We start from the raw sequence: 21,471 nt of genomic DNA on the forward strand, positions 1-21,471 counted from the left end.
TGAGGTTAATAGATCATTAATTTGCCATGTCAGCTCTTCTTTTATTCAGCACTCAAATTTAGCGCTAAATCTTCTAGCCAACTTGAAAGTGACAGAAATAGCAGTTCTCCTGCTTTAAAGTATGTCTGACAAATCGCTCGTATCTTCTGCCAGCAAGAAACTGTGGCAAAGACATCTCTTACCAAGCCTGCATTTATTTAATCAAAAATACAGTAAAATTGTGAAATATTATTACCATTTAAAATAGCTGTTTTCTATGTGACTATCTGTTAAACTGTAATTTATTTCTGTGATCTGCAGCTGTATTTTCATCATCATTACTCCAGTCTTCAGTGTCACATGATCTTCAGAAATCATAATAATATGCTGATTTGCTGCTCAAAAAACATTTCAGATTATCAATATTGAAAACAGTTGTGCTGCCCAATATTTTTATGAAAACTGTGATACATTATATTTGTAGGATTCTTTGGTGAAAAGAAAGTTCATAAGAACAGCATTTATTTGAAATAGAAATCTTTATTTCTTTATCTTTCATTATCTTTATTTATCTAAATGTCTTTTAATGCCACTTTTGATTAGTTTAAAGCATCCTTGATTAATAAAAGTATGAATGCATCATTGCTTTGGATAAAATTGTCTGTATGCATAAAAGTCATTAAATTAAATAATTAGTTGCTTTTTATTATTTGTAATAACGTTGCTGTTGAGAACTACTGATGTAAGATTACTGGAACTGTATAAGGAAATGTCACATGACCTATATTGTTTCTTGGCACATTAGGATTGTAAAGATCGTGATTGAATCATCCAGCTCAAGCGGTTTGTGTTCACAGGCGTTGGAGAAGCACTGTCGTGTAGATGCAGGATTCTCAGGAATCAGAGACGTGTACGCCTCCACAGTCAGTCACGACAACATGCAGCAGAGCTTCTTCCTGTCCGAGACGCTCAAGTAAGTTCATTATCATGTTCCTGTTACACCTTCCTGAATCAGACACCCATAGATTTAATCATTAATAACGGTAGCATTCTGCAGTAGATGTGGACAAATGCAAATAATGCAGAACTTCAGTAGGAATAATCAGGATGGTCAAAGCAAGATGAAATAAATAGATTGTTTTTGACTTTAATGGTACTTTTAATTTTGGGTCCAAAAAGGACAAACACCTTGCAACATATGACTTTTGCATTGCATTTCATGTCTTCCGAGTCATTTAATAGCTTCTAGTGACTTCCTTTAACCCTATCAAGCTGTATCATATTTGATGCACAAATTTCTAAGGCCTCGTCTAAATGATCAAAACTCTGCTGTTAAACCTTTCACACACAATCTACTGCATGCCTTCTGTTGTCTGATTGATAGTTTAGACTTTTTTTTTATCAAAATATCTTTGTGTATTTGTACAAACGTCCAGCTTCAGCTGGTGCTTCACATGTCTTTTTGCTGTCAAATGTTTATCAAGTAAAGGTCAGAATAACTAGTAATATCTCCAGATGAACCCTTACTGGACTGAAGCAGCTCAGCTTGATTCTCCATCAATCATTTTTTAGAGACATCAGTGCATCTCAAATCTGGATCTTTTGAGGAAAGTTATTTGTTCATCTCGCAATCATGATTGCATTATATGTTCTGATCATTTAAATATCATCTTACTAAGACATATTAATGGAGATATAGAGCGACGATTGATATTTATATCATTTTAAGTAAGCATCTGCTTGCTATACTGTTATAAATCTCATTGATTTACATTACAAGCATCACAATTTCATCTTGCTTTTGGTTAATATAAATATCAGCATCTGCACAAAATTGCGTATTTGTGCTCAGTTTGGGCCTCTTATTAAAATTCAGTGTTATTTTAGTAAACTTATTTTGCATTTTCGTTTTAATTTTAGTTAGTTTTAGTAATTTGTTTAGTTAGTTTGTAATTAAGTAGTTTTTTTTTATAAATGTCTATTTTTTTATTAATTTTTATTTCAGTTTTAGTTTGTTTTTTAATTAAAATGACAAATATTGCCCTTGCAACTAGATTTAAAAAAGTTTTTTCCTGTTTTATTTTAGTTAATGTAATGAAAATTTAGCTTTTATATTTTAATTTTAGTTACCGTTTTGCTTACTTATAATAACTTGACGTATAAATATCATACTCAACAAAAAACACATGCAAATAGATTTTCTGACTATTATTTCATGTCAAAGTAAAGATTAACCTTGACATGAATGACAGCCACTAAAATATATATGTATGTATTTAAATGGAACCATTTATTGACAAAATGGTGCTTTTATGGTGCTTTTTATGTATTTTTTGGAGCGTGACCGCATCTGTTCACATTCACTTTAGTAAAGTATGCAGTGTCAAATCTCCTTTTGTGATGCTGGAAGCATACAAAAGCAGACTGGCATTGATGTTAGTGTTAATGCAGTGCTTTGATGGTGATATCTTGACACTTTTCTGAGTTTTGTTCATTCTGTCCATATGTGATCGCAGATACCTATACCTGCTGTTCTCGGACGATGATCTCCTGCCGCTGGAGGACTGGGTGTTTAACACGGAGGCTCATCCGCTGCCCGTTATACACAAGAGCTGCCTGCAGGAGCACAGTGCCACACAAGACCATGGACAGACCAACCTGGAGTAGTATTTACCATCTCACACACACTCACACACACACATACACGGATTCAACCTCACGGATCCTGACATGGATTCTCAGCTCCTTTCCTGTAAAGGATCTCTTCACATATATATATATATATATATATATATATATATATATATATATATATATATATATATATATATATATATGCTGTGATTGTATATCTCTGAGCCGAGGCTTCCCGCTCTCCTCGGTGGGCGGAAGCCGGCGCAATTTTCCGTGGACAATCAGTGAAACGTGACTTTCATGAGAAGAGCACCTTTTTTTCTTTGCTTCTTTCCTCTGTGAGGAAAAAAACGAATAACTTGCAGCCCCGAATCTGTGGGAGGAGTGCCGTACGATGGCGGGCCATGCTGAGCGAAAGAGAAAACCACTTTTCTTCTCGTCTCACCTGTAATTTATCTTTTCTTTCATCCTTTCATTATGTATTCCTTTCCCGTTTCTTCTGCCAAAGCGTTTGCGGTCTTTATTATTTCCTTTTCTCTCCCAGCCCGTGATATTTTGTTCCATCTAGTTTCAAGTCCAATTCTGTGCTATGATTTTTTTATTATTTCAAGGACTGAGGTATTTACAAACCCCACAAAAGGATCCTTTGTGAAATGTGTTGTACAGAATCCTTTGGTTTGAACAGGAAGTTGAATGATGTCATTGGCAGGGCAGGATTGTTTTATGTGATTTTAAACTTAAACTGGTATTTTTTTTTTATGCTTCAACTGCATAGTGAGCCTCGGTGTTGTGCACGACATGCCATGTTTCAAAGACCAGCATCACCAGAGCGGAAAAACACTCTTGCACTGGCACCCGATGGCCACTAGGGCTGGGCGATTATATATTGAATATTCATTATATTTTTGCAATGATTTTGCACGCTATTATTTTAATGTGCTTTTTTAAGTCAGACTAGTTTCATAGTGGTTCTTCAGTGTCAAAAACAGGATTTGTGTTTGATTCATTTCCACCAATCACTTCAAACTGTGTTTAATGAATCCCTTCAGAACGCTAAAACAAAGATGCATTTGCATCATCATTCAGAAATCACAATTATTTTAATGCGCTTTTTAATTTGTCCTTTAAGTTTCATTAAGATTGCAACATCAGACTAGCTTCGCGATGATTCTTCAGTATCAAAAACAACATTTAAATTTGATTCACTTCTGTAACTAACTTCAAACTCGATTCAAAAATTCTAAAATAAAAATAATTTTCATCTTTTAAAAATACTATAATTATAAATTATAAATTACACAATTTTAATTTGTTCATTGTTTCCTAAGGATTCCATCATCAGACAAGCTTCATGATCATTCTGCAGTGTCAAAAATAGCATGCAAGTCTGATTAATTTCCATTAATGTCCATTTCAACGAGTTACAACTCTAAAGATGTATTTTGAATCATCATAAAAATGCTGGAGATTGTGAATCACAATTATTTTAATGTGCTTTAATTCATCCATTATGCTTCTGAAAAATTGTCATCAGACTATAGTTTCATGATTCTTCTACAGCATTTAAGTTTGATTCACTTCCATGAATCAGAACTCTTAAACAGATATGCTTTTGCATCATCTTTTAAAAAATGCTGGAGAACATGAATCATGCAATTATTTGGATTTGTTCGTTAAGTATTGCATCATATAGTTTCATGATTCTTCTACAGCATCAAAAGCAGCATTTAAGTTTGATTCATTTCTGTGAATCAGTTCAGATGAATCAAAACTCTGAAAAACAAAGATGCATTCGCGTCTTCACTCAAAAATGTTCTCAAAGTCCCCATTTGGTGCTTTTTATGTTGTTTTAGTAGACATATCTGTAGGTAAATAGTGCTGTTTATGACCATGTACTGTTATACTGGTGCATATAAATGAAAACAATTCAGCTGTTTGTACCGTGATTCAATTAATTCTTCAGATTTCTGCCCAAAATCAGCACAGAAAATGTGAAATTGCCTGCTTTTTTAGCACTATCGCCCAGCCCTGTCGGCCACAGTCGTCTCAAAGCATCGATGGTGAATGTGAATGTTTTTTCTGGGGTTTTTGTCCCCGAAGCAACACCGCCAGACAGTAATGGTGGAATGAATGTGAGCGATTCATGTCATTAATTGTTCCTATTTTCTCTCTCTTTCTCCTTTCCAATTTTTATGGACGTTTCTGAAAGACTCGCTCTTTTCGTTTTCCTCAGGTGTTTCTGTACGTTTTGATTACAGTTATTTGCACTATTCATTACGGTAGTGCCGATCATTGTTAATTTGAACGTCTTCTGTCTCTCATTGCTGAATGTTTTCAAATACTGGTAAAAGATCTGTGTGATTTATACATTTAAACGAGTGTACAAATGCTCCAAGTGTCTTTCTTTGTATTCTGCAGTTTCACAAGCTCACATTAGCTTTGAAAACATGGTATTAATCTTTGACCTGCATAAAGTGCCACTTACATCCTCAAAATACTGCACATGATTCATAGGTTTGGTTTGAATAATCGGCACTTTGGTGTCATTTTAGTTTTTATAAAGCATTAGAGCCACAAATCTCAGAAAAACAATCATATCTATTAGTTACCGGTGTTATTTTAGTACAATTGAGATACTATTATAGATTGTATTTTTATTTTAAGTTCTTGCTTTTGCCATTTTTGTTTCAGTTTTTCATATATATACGTTTTTTATTCATTTATTTATTGCATCAAGTTTTTTGTTTCAATATTTCTTACCAGCCATGTTATTAGTTTTTTTTCTTCATATCTATAATTTTTATCTGTTTTTAAGTTTTTGTGATTTTATTACATCAAGTTAAACTAAATGAAAATGTTGCCTTAGCACCCTAGCTGAAAAAAAAAAAAATTACATTTTTTATGTATATTTTAATTAATTTTTGCCATTTGTTTTGCAAGTGTTTTTGCCATTTTATAATTTTTTATTAGCCATTATATTGGCCAGTTTTAGTTATTTTAGTACATCAAGTTAAACTAAATGAAAATCAGCAATTAAAAAAATACATTTTGTCAACTTTATTACATGCTTAACATGCCCACATCACATACCTAGTGGTCACTGTTACTCATTGTCAGCTCTAAATGAAAATGAATGAATTTTTAACCCTCTGAACCCGACAAACGCGAATACGTGTTTTGTGGCAGATTTTCCTGATAAGGCAGAAATGAGCTTGAATTGCTCTGCCATTTTTGATCGTTCAGATAAGAGCAATACACCATTCGAATCTGTAAGGGGTCTACTTTTATTTGTATTCACTCATAATAACAACTAAACTTTGTGCTTTTGAAGAATAAAGAAAACAAACAGGGTGCGCTCTCTGTCTTCTCCGTCTCCGCGAACTGTTTTCAGAAACGCGTGTCACTCAGCGAATACTCGACACACAGACATGAGTTATCGCTATAGAAAGCCTGAAGTGTCTACTTTCAAATGAATATCGAAAACAAATATTCTGTGATGAAGTAATCCGTATGAAACCAACACGATGTTCAGTCTGTCCCGTCTAACTCGTTATTTTTAATGTGATCCCGCCCCCTCGCGTTCACATGTAAATAACCACGTGATCCGCGCGCGCTTGGAGACGCCCAACATAAACAAAGTATCAGAAGACAGTTCATCACAGCTATACTGTTTGTTTCTGGAAGAAGACGCGCTGCGTAAAGGCTGGATTTCCCTCAAAATAAGAGCCAGAGGGTTAATGAATTGCAAAAATAATGACTGTTTTCAAACAGGTTTCCCTAAACATTCTGCCATTGGTCAGACAAACATATAGTCCCGCCCCAAACTCACATCATTGGTTGAATCAATGTGATTCTCAAACAAACAGGTCAATGTTTTGAAGGTGTCAACAGTGCTACACTTTCCTTGGTTATAATTACATTGTATGCATATTAATCAGGCTGTATTTTAACATCTAAAAATTGCACACTGCAGCTTTAAGATGAGTTTTTATGAGTCTCTAGGATCTGCAGCTGAACGTCAGTTTCAGCTCAGACTGAAGCATCATCAGGGTTACCCTCCAGATCGACCAAGCGGCTCGATACAGCCAGCCTCTCGGGCTCAAAACAGCTAAGCAAGGTCAATTCTGTTAGTCGTTGCATTTCACATTATACTGCATTCATAGTTTTTCCTCTGAGGGCTCTGTAACAGAGCGATTCATAACCTGGTCTCTTCTATACATGTTTTTTTCTCTTTCAGGTCGACTGCTGTCAAGGGAATCTTCATGCAGTTCAATCTCAGACATTCAGTGAAGCCGTACAGTGAAGCCGCAATAGCATGAGCATATTCACGTTTACATACATGCATAAAGTATGTTTCTGTCCTTACCACACACCTTCCTGTATTTCTCCTCTTTCCTGTCGAAATTAACCTGAAAAGGCAATGGTAACCATTGTGATGCATTTCTTATCCAATTTGATTTTTTTATATAATATATTTTATATATGTAATTATATATTATTGTTATACAAATGTATTATTATTTTATGTCTGTTTTTTATTATTATTTTATGCTTATATTTTAAGATAATTGTCATTTCATTGAATAGTACGCACTGATGAATCATTCATTATAAGAAAAGTAACATGAATTTATTGATTTTGAAATTTAATGGCATAAAAACAGCATTAAATTAAATTTATGAAAACTAAACTAAACTGTAACAGCTTATCCAATGTGAAATTTATTATATTATTTAATATATATTAGACAGTATTTTGATGCCTTTATGAGAGAAACAGATTATCCAATAAGATTTTTTAAAATTGTATTATATTACTTAATATTATTATTAATATTATACATTACATACATATACATTATATATAATTTTAAAATATTAAATTTAAAATAATTTATTAAATGTGTGTGTGTGTGTGTGTGTGTGTGTATTTAATATACACACACACACACACACACTCAATCAGATAAGATGAGTAACATGATTTTAAAAACGGATGATTTTGAACTTCAAAGACATAAACAGCATTAAATGAAGTTTTTATGTAAGCTGGAGTAATAAATGTCAGTGTTATCAGCTCCTGGAGTCCCACAGGTTGAGTTAATGAACGCGGTGTGAGATCGGAGGTGTGTGACAGCGTAAACAGCGCTGATATCTGCTCACAGGAGGTTGATTATACTGTAATTGATGGGGTCCGTCAGCAGGATAAGTGCATTTCCAGTAATTAGCCCAGCTAAATTAATGGCAGGGTTTCGTTATGCTACCTTTCATAAACTTCTGTAAATGTATTGCCACGTACAGTCATTAGATCAACTTCAGCTCTGGGCTGATATTAGTTATTTTGTGAATAGTTTTGATTTCCACTCAGGGCTGATCAATGTTCCCCTCGTTTGTTCATCACAATCACGGGAAAGAGTCTGGATCGATTATATTTGATAAGTTCACTAAATTATTCTTCCTTGCTCCAAAAATTTAATTTATGGACTCATTCTGAACACACGTCCTGTATTATACTGATTCATTATGCGTCATTAAGAAATAATATAACAGGTCAAATACACAATAAGGAGGCCCAAAGCTTGAAAATTATTACAAGTAAAATATGCACAAAAAAAGTGGGATGATTTAGCAGCAGAAGGAGAGATAAAACCTTGAATTTGTTGTGCTGTGTGTTAAACGTGTTTCTTTTGACTCCTCTCTGGATGCCAGTCCAATTTCCCCACTTTGAGGTTTGTGTGAATCACTCATGGTAATAACAACATGGACAGACATAAGGGAAAATATTAGCAATAAAAAGTCAGTTTCACAGCTGTTTTGGGATGATAATTAGGTATGATACATGAATCAGTCTGTAAATAATGACAGTTTGCATTCTTTAGGACTTATTCTTTTAAAGGAATAGCTCAGCCAAAAATGAAAATTTGCTGAAAGTTCTCAGGCCATCTAAGATGAGTTTGTTTCTGGACTGGAGTGGTGTGGATTATTGTGATGTTTTTATCAGCTGTTTGGACTCTCATTCTGACGGCACCCATTCACTGCTTGCTGAGACACTGATGCAATGCTAGATTTCTCCAAATCTGATGAAGAATCAAACTCATCTACATCTTGCATGACCTGAGCACGTTTTCTGCAAATGTTCATATTGAGTGTAATAGTCCTATCATTAGTAAGTATTATAATGTGTAATATTCAACTGATTCTATAGTGTAGGCCAGACTGAATGCATTCTACTGCATTAAGAATAAAAATATCTTTAAAATGCATTATATAATATTTTGAATTTCATTATGCAATGCATGAAAAAATGCTTGAAGTGAAGCTGCTGTGCAGTTGTTCTCACACACACACACACACACACACACACATGCACACCTCCTTCAGTTCCTGTTGTCAGTGGCAATGACCAGGGAAAGCAGCATACGAGCTGAATAATGCAGGACTGTTCCCGTCTCTTCCTGTGGTTGTCCCTGAGCCGTCATGCTCTGTGGCTTTTTATTCCACTCTTTCTTCTCACATTGTGTCTGTACGGTTTCATGGATTGTCGAGCATCACCTCTCAATTTTCTCTCAGGGCTGTTAGTTTGAAAAAAATGGGTCACGAAAAAGAGTTTTTCTCATTTTTAGAAAAGCTCTCGCACTTGGTGTAAGGGAACAGTTCACCTAAAATAAAGATCTGCCATTATTTATTTACCGTCATGCATCGCACAAATCATACAAACTACTGTTATGGTGCTTTTATGGTCTGATATATATCGTTTTCATTATATTTGGAGAGAGTTGTAGTTAGTGCGAATTGAAGATACTTCAAAATGTATTTTATGTTCCACAGAGATTATACAGGTTTGGAGCAACATTAGGCTGAGTTTTTTTGTTTTGTTTTTTGAATGAATTATTCCTTTAAACTCCTTTGAAGAAGGAACTTGTGTGCATTTAATGTCTGGAAACATGTTTTAATCATGATTTCTGTTTGTTTGTGCTCTCATGTTTCTCCAGAGAGCTTCCCTCACTTTGATTATTCTCTATGATATATTTTCTCAGACATACCGAGATCATAATGTATTTCAGAAATTCTCTTTTTAAAGCATTTTGTAAATAAAGTCATCTTTGAGTTTTCATTAGTTATGTAAATTTTAAATCAGGATCGATACAAATTGGCACACGCATATTTGAATACCAAAATTTGAGCAACATTGTTCATTTAAAAAAACAAATAATAATAAAATGTTTTTGAAAGCTCGCCAAGATGCATTTAAATGATCAAAAATACATTAAAAACAGTAATATTGTGAAATATTATTACAATTTCAAATAACTATTTTCTACGTGAATATATTATAAAATGTTATTTATTTATTTGACGCAGCACTGTATTTCCAGCAACATTACTCCAGTCTTCAGTGTCACATGATCCTTCAGAAATCATAATAATATACTGATTTGCAGCTAAAGAAATATTTCTGATTATTATCAATGTTGAAAACAGTTGTGCTGCCAAATATTTATGTGGAAACTATGATACATTTTATTTTTCAGGATTCTTTGAAGAATAGAAAGTTCAAAGAACAGCATTTATTTGGAAAATAAATCTTTTGTAACATTATAAATGTCTTTGCTGTCACATTTGATCAAATTAATGCATCCTTGAAGAATAAACGTATTAAGTACTGTAGTTTGTTTTTCACATGAGGTCTTCATGTTGATCTGTTCAAATGTTCCTCTCCATCTTCATTCAGTGTTTGTTTTGGATCTTCATTCAGATGATGGATAGGTTTGGGATTTTCTCATATTTCATCCACCTTCACGTTCATCTTGTTGATTGAATCTCTGCTGCTTTGATAAATCACATGTTCAATAATGACCTGCTTTAACTTCTGCAGCTCTGAAATTTACTATGAGACCATTTACTTCAGGCCTTCAGGAGCCCTATTTCATGCACTGTTAAATAGTTTTTTGACTGGACAGAACAGGACAGTGTCTATTATATTGGGAGGTTTATGAATAAAGGCCCGTTCACACAATACTTCTGGTTCATTAGCCGCTGTAGGGAAATAACGAGAAGAATAACAATGCATAGTAAATGGTAGAACGGTTTGCACTACAAACGTGTGTGTTTATAATTAAGATAATACATTAAAATAATATGGTAAGAGACACCAATTTTCAATATCAAGCAGCAAAACAAGCTGTTTTGTACACTAAAAATAGCTGTTAGTGAATGAGACTGGAAGCTAGACCCATAGAATTTACAATAGCCAATTTTTATGGGAGGAAAAAGGTGAATAGTTTTAAAAATCGTCCTAATTTAAAATAATTGTGCAGTCTACTCCAACTATGACTGTGACTAACGTTACACAGAAGAACGATGTCATTAGGTGTGTTCGACTTGAAAACATTGACAGCCAATCAGAATCCATCCTGCTTTAAAAGATCTCTTAGATTTTTATAATCTGCTGGTGTGGACGCTAATGTAGTTATCTTTATAGTTGTCATTCTAGGTGTGCACGGAATTTTACACCAATACATAGCCTACTTTGCTCATTTAATGCAGAACAGCTTATTTATTTGGTCATTAATTACATTTTGTTAGATCTCCATTTGAAGGCTTTCCTTCTACAGTAATAAAAAACAAATACAAATTCACTGATTCTTGGGACTTTTTTCTCAGAATTGCAAGATATAAATGCAGAATTGTGAGAAAAAAAAGTCAGAATTGTATGATAACTCGAAATTGCCCCAAAAAAAAAAATGGAATTGTAAGATAGCCTATAAACACAGAATTGCACTTAAAAAAGCGAGAAAAGTTGCAACTGCCTTATTAATTTTGGTGGTGAACAAAAAAAAAACAATTGTAACGTAGGCCTGAACTTTGAATTTAAAAAAAAAAAAGTTTGAATTCTGAGTTTAGCTTATACATCGCAGTTCTTCTGAATTGTAATAATGTCCAAATTGTGAGATATAAACTCAGGAATGTGGAAAAGTCATTTTTTATTCTGTAGCGGAAACGGGCTTCAGTCCATATTCCACCTTGAAACTAATCAAAAAAGGTTCACAAATGTCTACATGTTTTCAAACTCTTAACATTATTATTGTTTTTCATCGGTTTTCTGTCAAGAGTTTCATTTTGAAACCATCCTGTGATTCATTCTTAATTGAGGCCGAACGCTCGATTTGTCGTTTTATAGAACTAATAAATATTTGACATGAATCTTCTATCTGACACATCGAAATAGTCATCGAAATCCCAATTTAGGACATTTATGACAAATGGAAGAAGCGGCAGGTAAACTCTTTTTCACTGTTTTGTTCCAGTGTTCAGTGAATGTTTATTGCTAATAGCTGACAGCGTTACGAGCTTGGGATGATAAATATCAGTCAGTAAGATCCATTTTTCTGTTTTGTTTCCTTGAGATAGCTTGAGGAAAAACTAATAGAGTCTAAAGTTAGGCACAAACATCTGAAGTGCGTCTGCGTATGCGTCTGACTAAGAGGGAATACTGACCCTAACAACACGCTGCTCCTTTGAATGCTAAAGCATTTCTTTTAATTTCATCACTTGCTTGTCACTGATGCAAGCTGACGCACCCGTGTCGAGCAGCACTGCAGGCTGTCAGGAGGAATCAGCTCCAGTGACGGGCATCACAAATATTGACAGAAAGATGCAAATGAAGCGCTGCCGGTCTGCAGGGTCACCGGTGCTTCATATGCGCTCAGGACGGATCACATCTGCATCCCAACAAGATGCAGGAACAGATGTCAGGAGAAGATGGGAAGCATTTATGTAAAAATGACTTCACAGGCAATTTAAGGCATTTATTTTGCTGTTTCATTGAGGCCCAAATGTGTCATTTCTGTGCCACTAAATTAAATTATGATAATACTGTTTCCAAAACATGCATAAATAAACAATTTAGAAGAAAAAAAATCCATCCTGACAGGTACAAAACTTTTCATTAGGGCCTACTTGAAATAAAACAAACAAAAATAATATAGGCTTGGATAAGTTTAGTTTAAGTTGAAGTACTAAAATAACAAACTAAATAATAAAACCTAATAAAAAAATACAATATATGTTTAAAAAATTACTTTTAAAATGACAAAAACAACAAAACTTTAACTCAGATGAGAAATGTTACATTGGCAACGAGCTGAAATAAAATGTTTGCTGAACTAACTAAAATAACTAAAACAAAAGTTCAACTAAAACTTCTATACAGACATTTAAAAAAAACTAAAAAGTCAAAACACAGCGAAACTACTAATACTTTAACTCAAATGAGAAATGTTTAAAAAAAAAGGTGGGGGTGTTATAAAATGTGTTAAATACACTGAGGGCAAAATAGACTTTTAATGTTAAAGTCTTATACATGATATGTGTTTTATTATGGATAACTCTGATCTCCATCTGAACAGCTGGTTTGATCTTAAACAGCTGTAAATGAAGTGGGACTCTCACAGACAGCCTCACACCTGACACGGCTTTGTGCCTCAGGCTTCAGGACTGTCATGCTTTGGCTCTTAATGGTTTGTGCACTTGACTGATCCAGGAGCTCCGTGAGCTTCAGAGAACCAGCCAGTGACCAACTCACTGTACTGCTGATGGTTTAAATTGTATTTAATATTTAAATAAATAAAATAAAAAATAAAAAAGTATATTTATATAAAATTAAAAATTGTAAATTTTATTTAAAAATTAATCAAATGTAAAATTAAATAAAATTTTATTATAAATAACCATATATATATATATATTATATATTAAATACATTTTACTTTTAAATAATTTGAAAACAAATGATTTTGGACTGGAAGAGTTTCAGTGAATAACTTAATTTGGGTCTGTTTTAATTTGGGTCTGAGGCTATGAAATCCTACATTAAGGAGGAGCTCGCCAAAGGTTTCATCCGTCCCTCCACGTCACCCACATCGGCAGGGTTCTTCTTTGTTAAGAAGAAAGATGGGGGTCTTCGTCCTTGTATTGACTACCGATCTCTCAACGACATCACAAACAAGTTCCATTACCCTCTACCACTCGTCCCCCGCAGATCTCGAACAACTAAGACGAGTTAAATATTTCACCAAACTGGACCTTCGTTGTGCCTACAATCTCATTCGCATTCGTGAAGGGGACGAATGGAAAACGGCATTTTCCAGCACAACGGGGCACTATGAATATCTTGTTATGCCGTTCGGCCTGTCCAATAGTCCTTCAGTGTTCCAGGCATTCATTAACAACGTTTTCAGAGACATGCTGAACCAATGGGTAATTGTCTACATCGATGACATCCTGATTTACTCCGAAACCTATGAGAAACATGTTAAACACGTCAGAACAGTCCTGAAACGTCTCATACAACACCAAGGCAGAGAAATGCGAGTTCCATCAAGAGACCATCTCCTTCCTTCTGGTATGTGATCAGTTCTGGAGGGGTCGTCATGGACGAACAGAAGGTACGGGCAGTAGTCAACTGGCCCCAGCCTACCACTGTCAAGGAACTACAACGCTTCTTAGGATTCGCTAACTTCTATCGACGGTTCATCCGTAACTTCAGTACAATCGCTGCCCCCATGACATCCATGATCAAAAAGGGAACCCAACGTCTCACCTGGTCTTCGGCGGCTATAGCAGCGTTCCGTTCACTGAGGGAGAGATTCACGACCGCTCCTATCCTGCATCATCCCAACCTCGATCTTGAATTCATTGTAGAAGTAGATGCTTCCAGCACAGGCATTGGGGTAGTGCTCTCGCAACGCCAGGGTGATCCTCCCAAACTACTCCCCTGTGCGTTCTTCTCCTGCAAACTGAACCCAACAGAGCAGAATTATGACGTTGGCAACCGCAAACTCCTCGCTATGAAGGCAGCATTCAAGGAGTGGCGTCACTGGCTGGAGGGGGCAAAACATCCATTCACTGTTCTCACTGACCACCGTAATCTAGAGTATGTGAAATCAGCCAAGAGACTCAACCACCGACAAGCTAGATGGTCCCTCTTGTTCACCAGATTCGACTTCAAAGTTACTTACCGTCCTGGCTCTCAAAATACCAAGGCTGATGCCCTCTCTCGACTCCATGAGTCTGACTTTCAATCCCCAGATCAAGAACCCATTATTCCATCCACCATCATTCTTGCACCCGTGCAGTGGGACATAATGACCGAAATCACCAAAGCCCAGGTCACTAATCCACCGCCGGCTGAAACTCCACACAACCTCACGTACGTTCCGCAGGTCTTAAGACAGAGAGTGATGCAACTGGTCCACTTGAACCCCAGTTCCGGCCATCCGGGTATTGCAGCCATGTTACAACAAGTTCTGGTGGTCCATACTACGAACTGACACCATCACATTCATCCAGAACTGCACCGTCTGCAATACATCTAAGTCTTCACGTCAATTACCTGCCGGGCTCCTTCATCCACTACCCATCGCACAACGCCTGTGGTCACACATCGCCATTGACTTTGTGACTGACTTACCATCCTCTCTGGGCCACACTACCATCCTCATGGTAATTGATCGTTTCTCCAAAGCATGCAGGTTGATACCACTTCCTACTGCCCTAGAAACCGCTGAAGTTCTCTGTAACTATGTATTTAGGTTCTACGGTCTACCGGAGGATGTAGTTTCTGATCGGAGACCGCAGTTCACCTCCCGTGTCTGGGCAGCCTTCTTTTTTTGTTATCAACATTTTTTATTTTTATTTTTCATACATAACACAACATAAAAAACAATATATATATAAAAAATATATATTATTTTATATAATTATATATATTATATATATTATATAAAAATAATAATATAAACAACAGACATATACTCAAAGTCCAGTCAAAAGGAGGGAGAAAAGGAAGGACAGAAAAAAGAAACCCACAGAAGTCACTCCTCCATACAGTCACGTATTTCAAAGAGAAAGCACTGCCAAGCATCAATGGTAGAAGGCTTGGCTCCATTGATTCGTGCTGTTGTACATTCACAAGACACTATTTGCAGGAGGCTACGGATCCAATATGTTTTCCCACACATATGCGGTGTAAACCAGTTCTGTATTATTGTCTTCTTCGCAGCTGTAAAGCCAGCAAACAACATTCTCTTTTGCATCGAACTTATACAAAGACCAGAATCATCATTAAGAAGACACAAACTTGGGTTAACTGACCAATCAATTTGCAGTAAGGATGATAAAACCAGGTTTACATGTGTCCATAGACTAATAGTGATAGGACATTCCCAAAACATATGCAGAAAAGTACCTGATGATGTAGTATTACATATATGGCAGTTGAAATTTGATTGTAGTTTCATTTTGAATCTTTTGTAAGGAGTTATGTATGCTCTATGAATGATTTTGAAGTGAATAAGACGATGCGCCAGATTTTTAGATGTTAAACTGAGATTAGACCACACCCTCTCCCAGTCGACAGATAAATTAAGGTCAGATAATTCCCTATTCCAAATAGTTTTAATGTCTGGGCAGCCTTCTGTCATCAACTGAACATTGATGTCAGCCTCACCGCCGGGTACCATCCTCAAGCCAACGGACAAGTGGAACGATTGAACCAAGAACTCACCCGTTTCCTTCGTTCATACTGCCATAGGAATCGGTCCGACTGGAGTCTCTACCTGCTATGGGCCGAGTATGCCCAAAATTCCCTCTGCAAGCCATCTACAGGTCTCACTCCCTTCCAATGCGTCCTAGGCTTCCAACCCCCATTGTTTCCATGGTCTGGAGAACCCTCAGACTTGCCTGCAGTCAATTCATGGTTACAACGCAGTGATGAGACATGGAACAATGCTCACGTCCATCTACAAAAGAGCAGTTCGTCGCACCAGAGAACAGGCCAATCGTCATCGGCGAGTCAACCCCAACTACCAACCAGGGCAATGGGTTTGGTTGTCTACCCGTGGCATACGGCTCCGATTACCCTGCAAAAAGCTCAATCCCAGGTGCGTGGGTCCCTTCAAAATCATCAGACAAATCACTCCAGTTTCATTTAGATTAGCCTTACCTGCTCATTACCGCATCTCACCCACCTTTCATGTCTCTTTGCTCAAGCCCGCTGGTGGTCCGAGAGGAGTGGAGGTCCTAGAAGAGGCTGGTGACCAGAGGGCCCCTCCCATCATCATCAATGGCCAGGAGGCATACCAGGTCTGAGAAATCCTAGACTCTCGTCGTCGGGGGCAGGTTCCTCCAGTATCTAGTGGACTGGGAGGAGTACGGTCTGGAGGAGCGGTCCTGGGTCAATGCTGATGATATTCTAGACCCTTCACTCGCTAAAGATTTCCATAGAGACCACCCGGACAGACCTGCTCCAAGACCTCGACGAAGACCCCGGCGTCGTTTGCCTCCTCGCGTCAGGAGCCGCTCACAGGGGAGGGGCTCTGTCACGAATTCAGCCCCTGTGGCTCCCTCCGTTCACCACCAGAGGGCGCCGTCACCTGAGTATTAAATATCATTGACTCCAATTCCCATATACCCCGTATCTGTGGCTGATTACACTCACAGGTGTTTCCCATTGACTCTGGCCTATTTAAGATGTCCCCTCACTTACCTCATTGCGAAGTCTTGTCTTGCCATGCAAACATTTCCGAGCGTTTCTGTTGAGTTATGTCATTGTATATGTTCTGAATTGACCCTGTGACCTAGTTTCTGGAAGTGGGTGGGGTGACACACCGGTGCGCAATTATTAATAAATGGCCACTGCTCATTTTCACTGGAGTGTGCATGCAGGCAAAGGAACTTGTGTGTCTGTGTGCTAAGTTTTTCCTCCGTTATGAGAACCGGCATTCCCAGCTCTTTTGGAGATGGCTGCACCAACAGGTTATGGGCCCAGATTAGAGTTTGGGAGCCGATGGAATCGTTTGTTTTGACGGAGATGAAAAGAATTATGAACTGTGGGAAACTAAGTTTCTGGCGCATTTGCGTCTGCTCGACTTAAAAACCACTATATTGGGTGAAACCCCCGCCGCGGATGATGATGATGCGGAGGAAGACGCAGTTCTAATTCAATTGTTGGATGATAAGAGTCTGTCGCTTGTAATGAGAGATGCTGCTGATGATGGCAGGAAGGCGCTACAGATCCTGAGAGACCATTACGCTGGTAAGGGGAAGCCACGTGTGATAAGTTTGTATACAGAGCTGACATCTCTTCAAAAAGGTGTGAATGAAACTGTTACAGATTATATTATTCGTGCAGAGACTGCCATCACAGCATTGCGGAATGAAGGAGAGACTTTGAGTGACGGCTTATTGACCGCAATGATTTTAAAAGGTCTGCCTGATGTATTTAAACCATTCTCTGTTTACGTTACACAGAGTAATGAAAAGTTAACGTTTGTCGATTTTAAAACAAAATTGAGGAGCTATGAGAGCACAAAAGTTTGTTACTGCTAGCTTGGGTGAGGACAGCGTGATGAAAGTCAAAGAAAGAGACAATTGGAGTGTGAAACTCACCTGTTACAACTGTGGCCAGAAAGGCCACAAAGCCGCGGAGTGCACGTCAGCTGCTGGGGAGCGCAGGGAGCAGAGACAGTGGTGTATTTTCTGTAAAAGCGCCACGCACAAAGATTTGCACTGTCGACGGAGAAAGCAGGATAAGGTGAAGCAAGCAGTGGACGAAGAGGAGGATCACACGTTCGCATTCAAGGTGGAGCAGGTGGACGTCGCTCCGGTCGGCGGAGTGAAGATGAAAGGCCTCATGGTAGACTCCGGAGCCACTAAACATATCGTCACAGACATTGGGAAATTCAAGGATTTTGACTCAAGTTTTAAGCCTCAGAGCCATATTCTGGAGTTGGCTGATGGAGAGCGGGCCAGCGGCATCGCGTTGAAGAAAGGCACCGCTAAAGTGCGCTTGAGAGACAGCAAAGGCCGCATTGTGGTCATGATGCTGATGGAGGCACTCTATGTGCCATCATTTTCCCAGGACATCTTATACGTTAAAGCGGCAATTACGCACGGAGCGACGGTCATCTTCAAAGAAGGACAGAACCGGCTCATCCATAAAAATGGTACAACTTTTGATATTCAGATGTATGATAGATAATTTTATTTAAGTACTGTTGCAACTGAGATTGATGAGTGTAACGTGTGCTATGACCTTCAGACATGGCATGAAATATTGGGTCACTGTGATTATGATGACGTGTTGAAGTTGGAGAGTGTTACAGATGGGATGAAAATTAGAGGTAAAACTGACAAGTCCAATTTGAAATGTGAAGTGTGTGTAAAAGGTAAATTTGCTCAGAACAGAAATGGAGATCCAGATGAGAAAGCAAAAGATGTATTTGAACTTGTCCATGCAGATTTGGCTGGTCCTATAGAGCCAGCAGGAAAAGATGGTTTCAGATTTGCTGTAGCGTTCACGGATGACTATTCAGGAGCTGTGTTCACTTATTTTCTGAAAGCTAAGAGTGATACTGTTAAAGCCACAGAGAGGTTCATTGCTGATGTTGCACCGTATGGTAAAATCAAATGTGTAAGATCAGATAATGGAACGGAGTTTACATCTTCTGTGTTTCAGTCACTGCTCAGTAAAAACGCCATTAGACATGAAACCTCAGCTCCTTATTCACCCCATCAGAATGGGACAGCTGAAAGAGCTTGGAGAACTCTGTTTGAAATGGCAAGATGTATGTTAATTGAGAGTAAATTACCAAAAGAGTTGGGGACATATGCAGTACAAACTGCTGCTATAATCAGAAATAGATGCTATAATAGACGTCTTGGACAAACCCCATATTACCTGATAACTGGGAAGAAGCCTGACCTGTCCAAAATGAGAGCGTTTGGGTTGGAATGTTATGCATACAAATATGACAAGAAAAAGCTGGACACTCGTTGTGAAAAAAGGAATATTTGTTGGTTATGACAAAAATAGTCCAGACACAGGGAAAGTACTCAAAAATAGGCTGGTAAAGTTTGTTACAAAGAGTACCAATGAATGTGATACTCAAACAGAGGAGGATGTGTATGAACACTTTGAATATAAAAAGCAAGCTGAAACCCAGTTACCAAAACTTGACATGACTAAAGTAATTCCACAAGAAATAAAAGTAGAGTGTGATGCTAAAACTGACTTGAAAAGTGAAAGTGAGAGTTGTCAGAGTGCTCGATATCCAAAGAGAGAGAGGAGACCTCCTCAGTACTATACAGATTATGAGATAAAAGGTGATGAGGATCAGGCGTTAATAAATATTGACTATTGCTATCGTGTTGCATGTGATGTTCCTCAGACCCTGAAGGAAGCATTGAGCTCTTTAAAATCAGAGCAGTGGGCTAAAGCTATGGAGGAGGAGATGGACTCTCTGATAGAGAATAATACCTTCACATTAACAACTTTACCTGAAAGTAAACATGCAGTGGGGGGCAGATGGGTTTACGCCATAAAAGAAAATCCTGATGAGACAATGTATAAGGCTAGATATGTGGCAAAAGGTTATAGTCAAGTGCCTGGTATTGATTATAACGAGACGTTTTCACCTACTGCTGATATGACCTCTGTACGTATCCTAATGCAGCTTGCAGCGCAGTATGATTTAGAGTTACATCAGATGGATGTTAAAACTGCATATCTGCATGCTCCTATAGACTGCGAAATGTATATGGAGCAGCCTGAAGGATTTGAGGTCAAGTTAGGAACAGGAGAGAAATTGGTGTGTAAGCTCAATAAGTCATCGTATGGTCTGAAACAATCAGGACGGAATTGGAATAAGATGTTGCATGATTTTCTAATTGAAAATGGTTTTGTTCAAAATTCAGTTGACTTGTGTTTATAGTAAACAAACTGACAAAAAAAGAGTCATATTGATCATTTGGGTTGATGATCTTATTATTGCAGCGAGTAATGGTCAAATACTCAAAGGTGTGAAGGAAATGTTGGGGGCTAAATTTAAAATTAAAGATCTTGGGAAACTTAGACATTACCTAGGCATTGACTTTACACAAATAAATGGTGAAATAAAAATGAACCAGAAAAGATACATCACCAAAATTTTGGAGAGATTTGACATGACTCACTGCAACCCAAGATCAACATCATGTGAAATGAAAATGAAATTTGATGATGATGGTGAACCTGCTGATCCAAAGAGGTATCGTGAAGTGGTTGGCAGTTTAATTTATGTAATGACAAGCACTCGTCCAGATTTGAGTTTTATTGTTAGTAAATTGTCACAATATGTATCTGTACCAAAAGAACAACATTGGGTTGCAGCTAAACATGTGTTGAGGTATTTGAAAGGCACTGTGGATCTGGAATTGTGTTACAAGAAAAATGATGCAAATCTTAAACTTGTGGCCTATAGTGATGCAGACTGGGCAGCAGACCTGAATGACAGGCGTAGTGTTACTGGTTACTGCTTTAGTTTGTCTGAGAATGGGCCTATTATTTCTTGGAAGTCAAAGAAACAACAAACTGTTGCTTTATCCACATGTGAAGCTGAATACATGGCTTTATCAGCTACTGCACAGGAAAGCCTGTATCTTGTCAATTTAATAAGTGGAATGGACAATGTACTTGAATATGCACCAGTGACAATTTTTGAGGACAATCAGGGTGCTATTGCTCTTTCAAAAAACCCTGTATGTCGTCAAAGGTGTAAGCACATTGATATTAGATATAATTTTGTCCGATCTGTACTCAGTGATGGCAAAATAACTCTTCATTACTGTTCTACAGTTGATATGGTGGCAGATATTTTAACTAAACCTGTATCTAGAATCAGAATGGATAAATTTGTGTGTTTTCTAATTGGTATGTGATATCCTGTGTTGTACTCTGTCAATTTAAGAACAAGTGGGGGTGTTGAGTTATGTCATTGTATATGTAACTTCTGAATTGACCCTGTGACCTTGTTTCTG

At 37.4% G+C, this 21,471-nt stretch overlaps 1 protein-coding gene across 2 annotated transcripts in view; it reads left to right on the top strand.

The window, feature by feature from the left end:
- The window catches only part of LOC306887709 (mannosyl-oligosaccharide 1,2-alpha-mannosidase IA-like), a 215,316-nt gene extending 210,314 nt beyond the window's left edge, over positions 1-5,002 (top strand). For both annotated transcript variants that reach the window (XM_079445677.1, XM_079445676.1), the window contains exons 11-12: positions 837-952; positions 2,496-5,002. In XM_079445677.1, the coding sequence (XP_079301803.1) occupies positions 837-952; positions 2,496-2,646 (267 nt within the window). In that variant the 3' untranslated portion in view covers positions 2,647-5,002. The remainder of the gene's footprint in view (positions 1-836; positions 953-2,495) is intronic.
- The last annotated feature ends 16,469 nt before the right edge of the window (positions 5,003-21,471 follow it).

Source organism: Barbus barbus (genome assembly GCF_936440315.1).
Source record: "Barbus barbus genome assembly, chromosome: 21".
Lineage (NCBI taxonomy): Eukaryota > Metazoa > Chordata > Actinopteri > Cypriniformes > Cyprinidae > Barbus > Barbus barbus.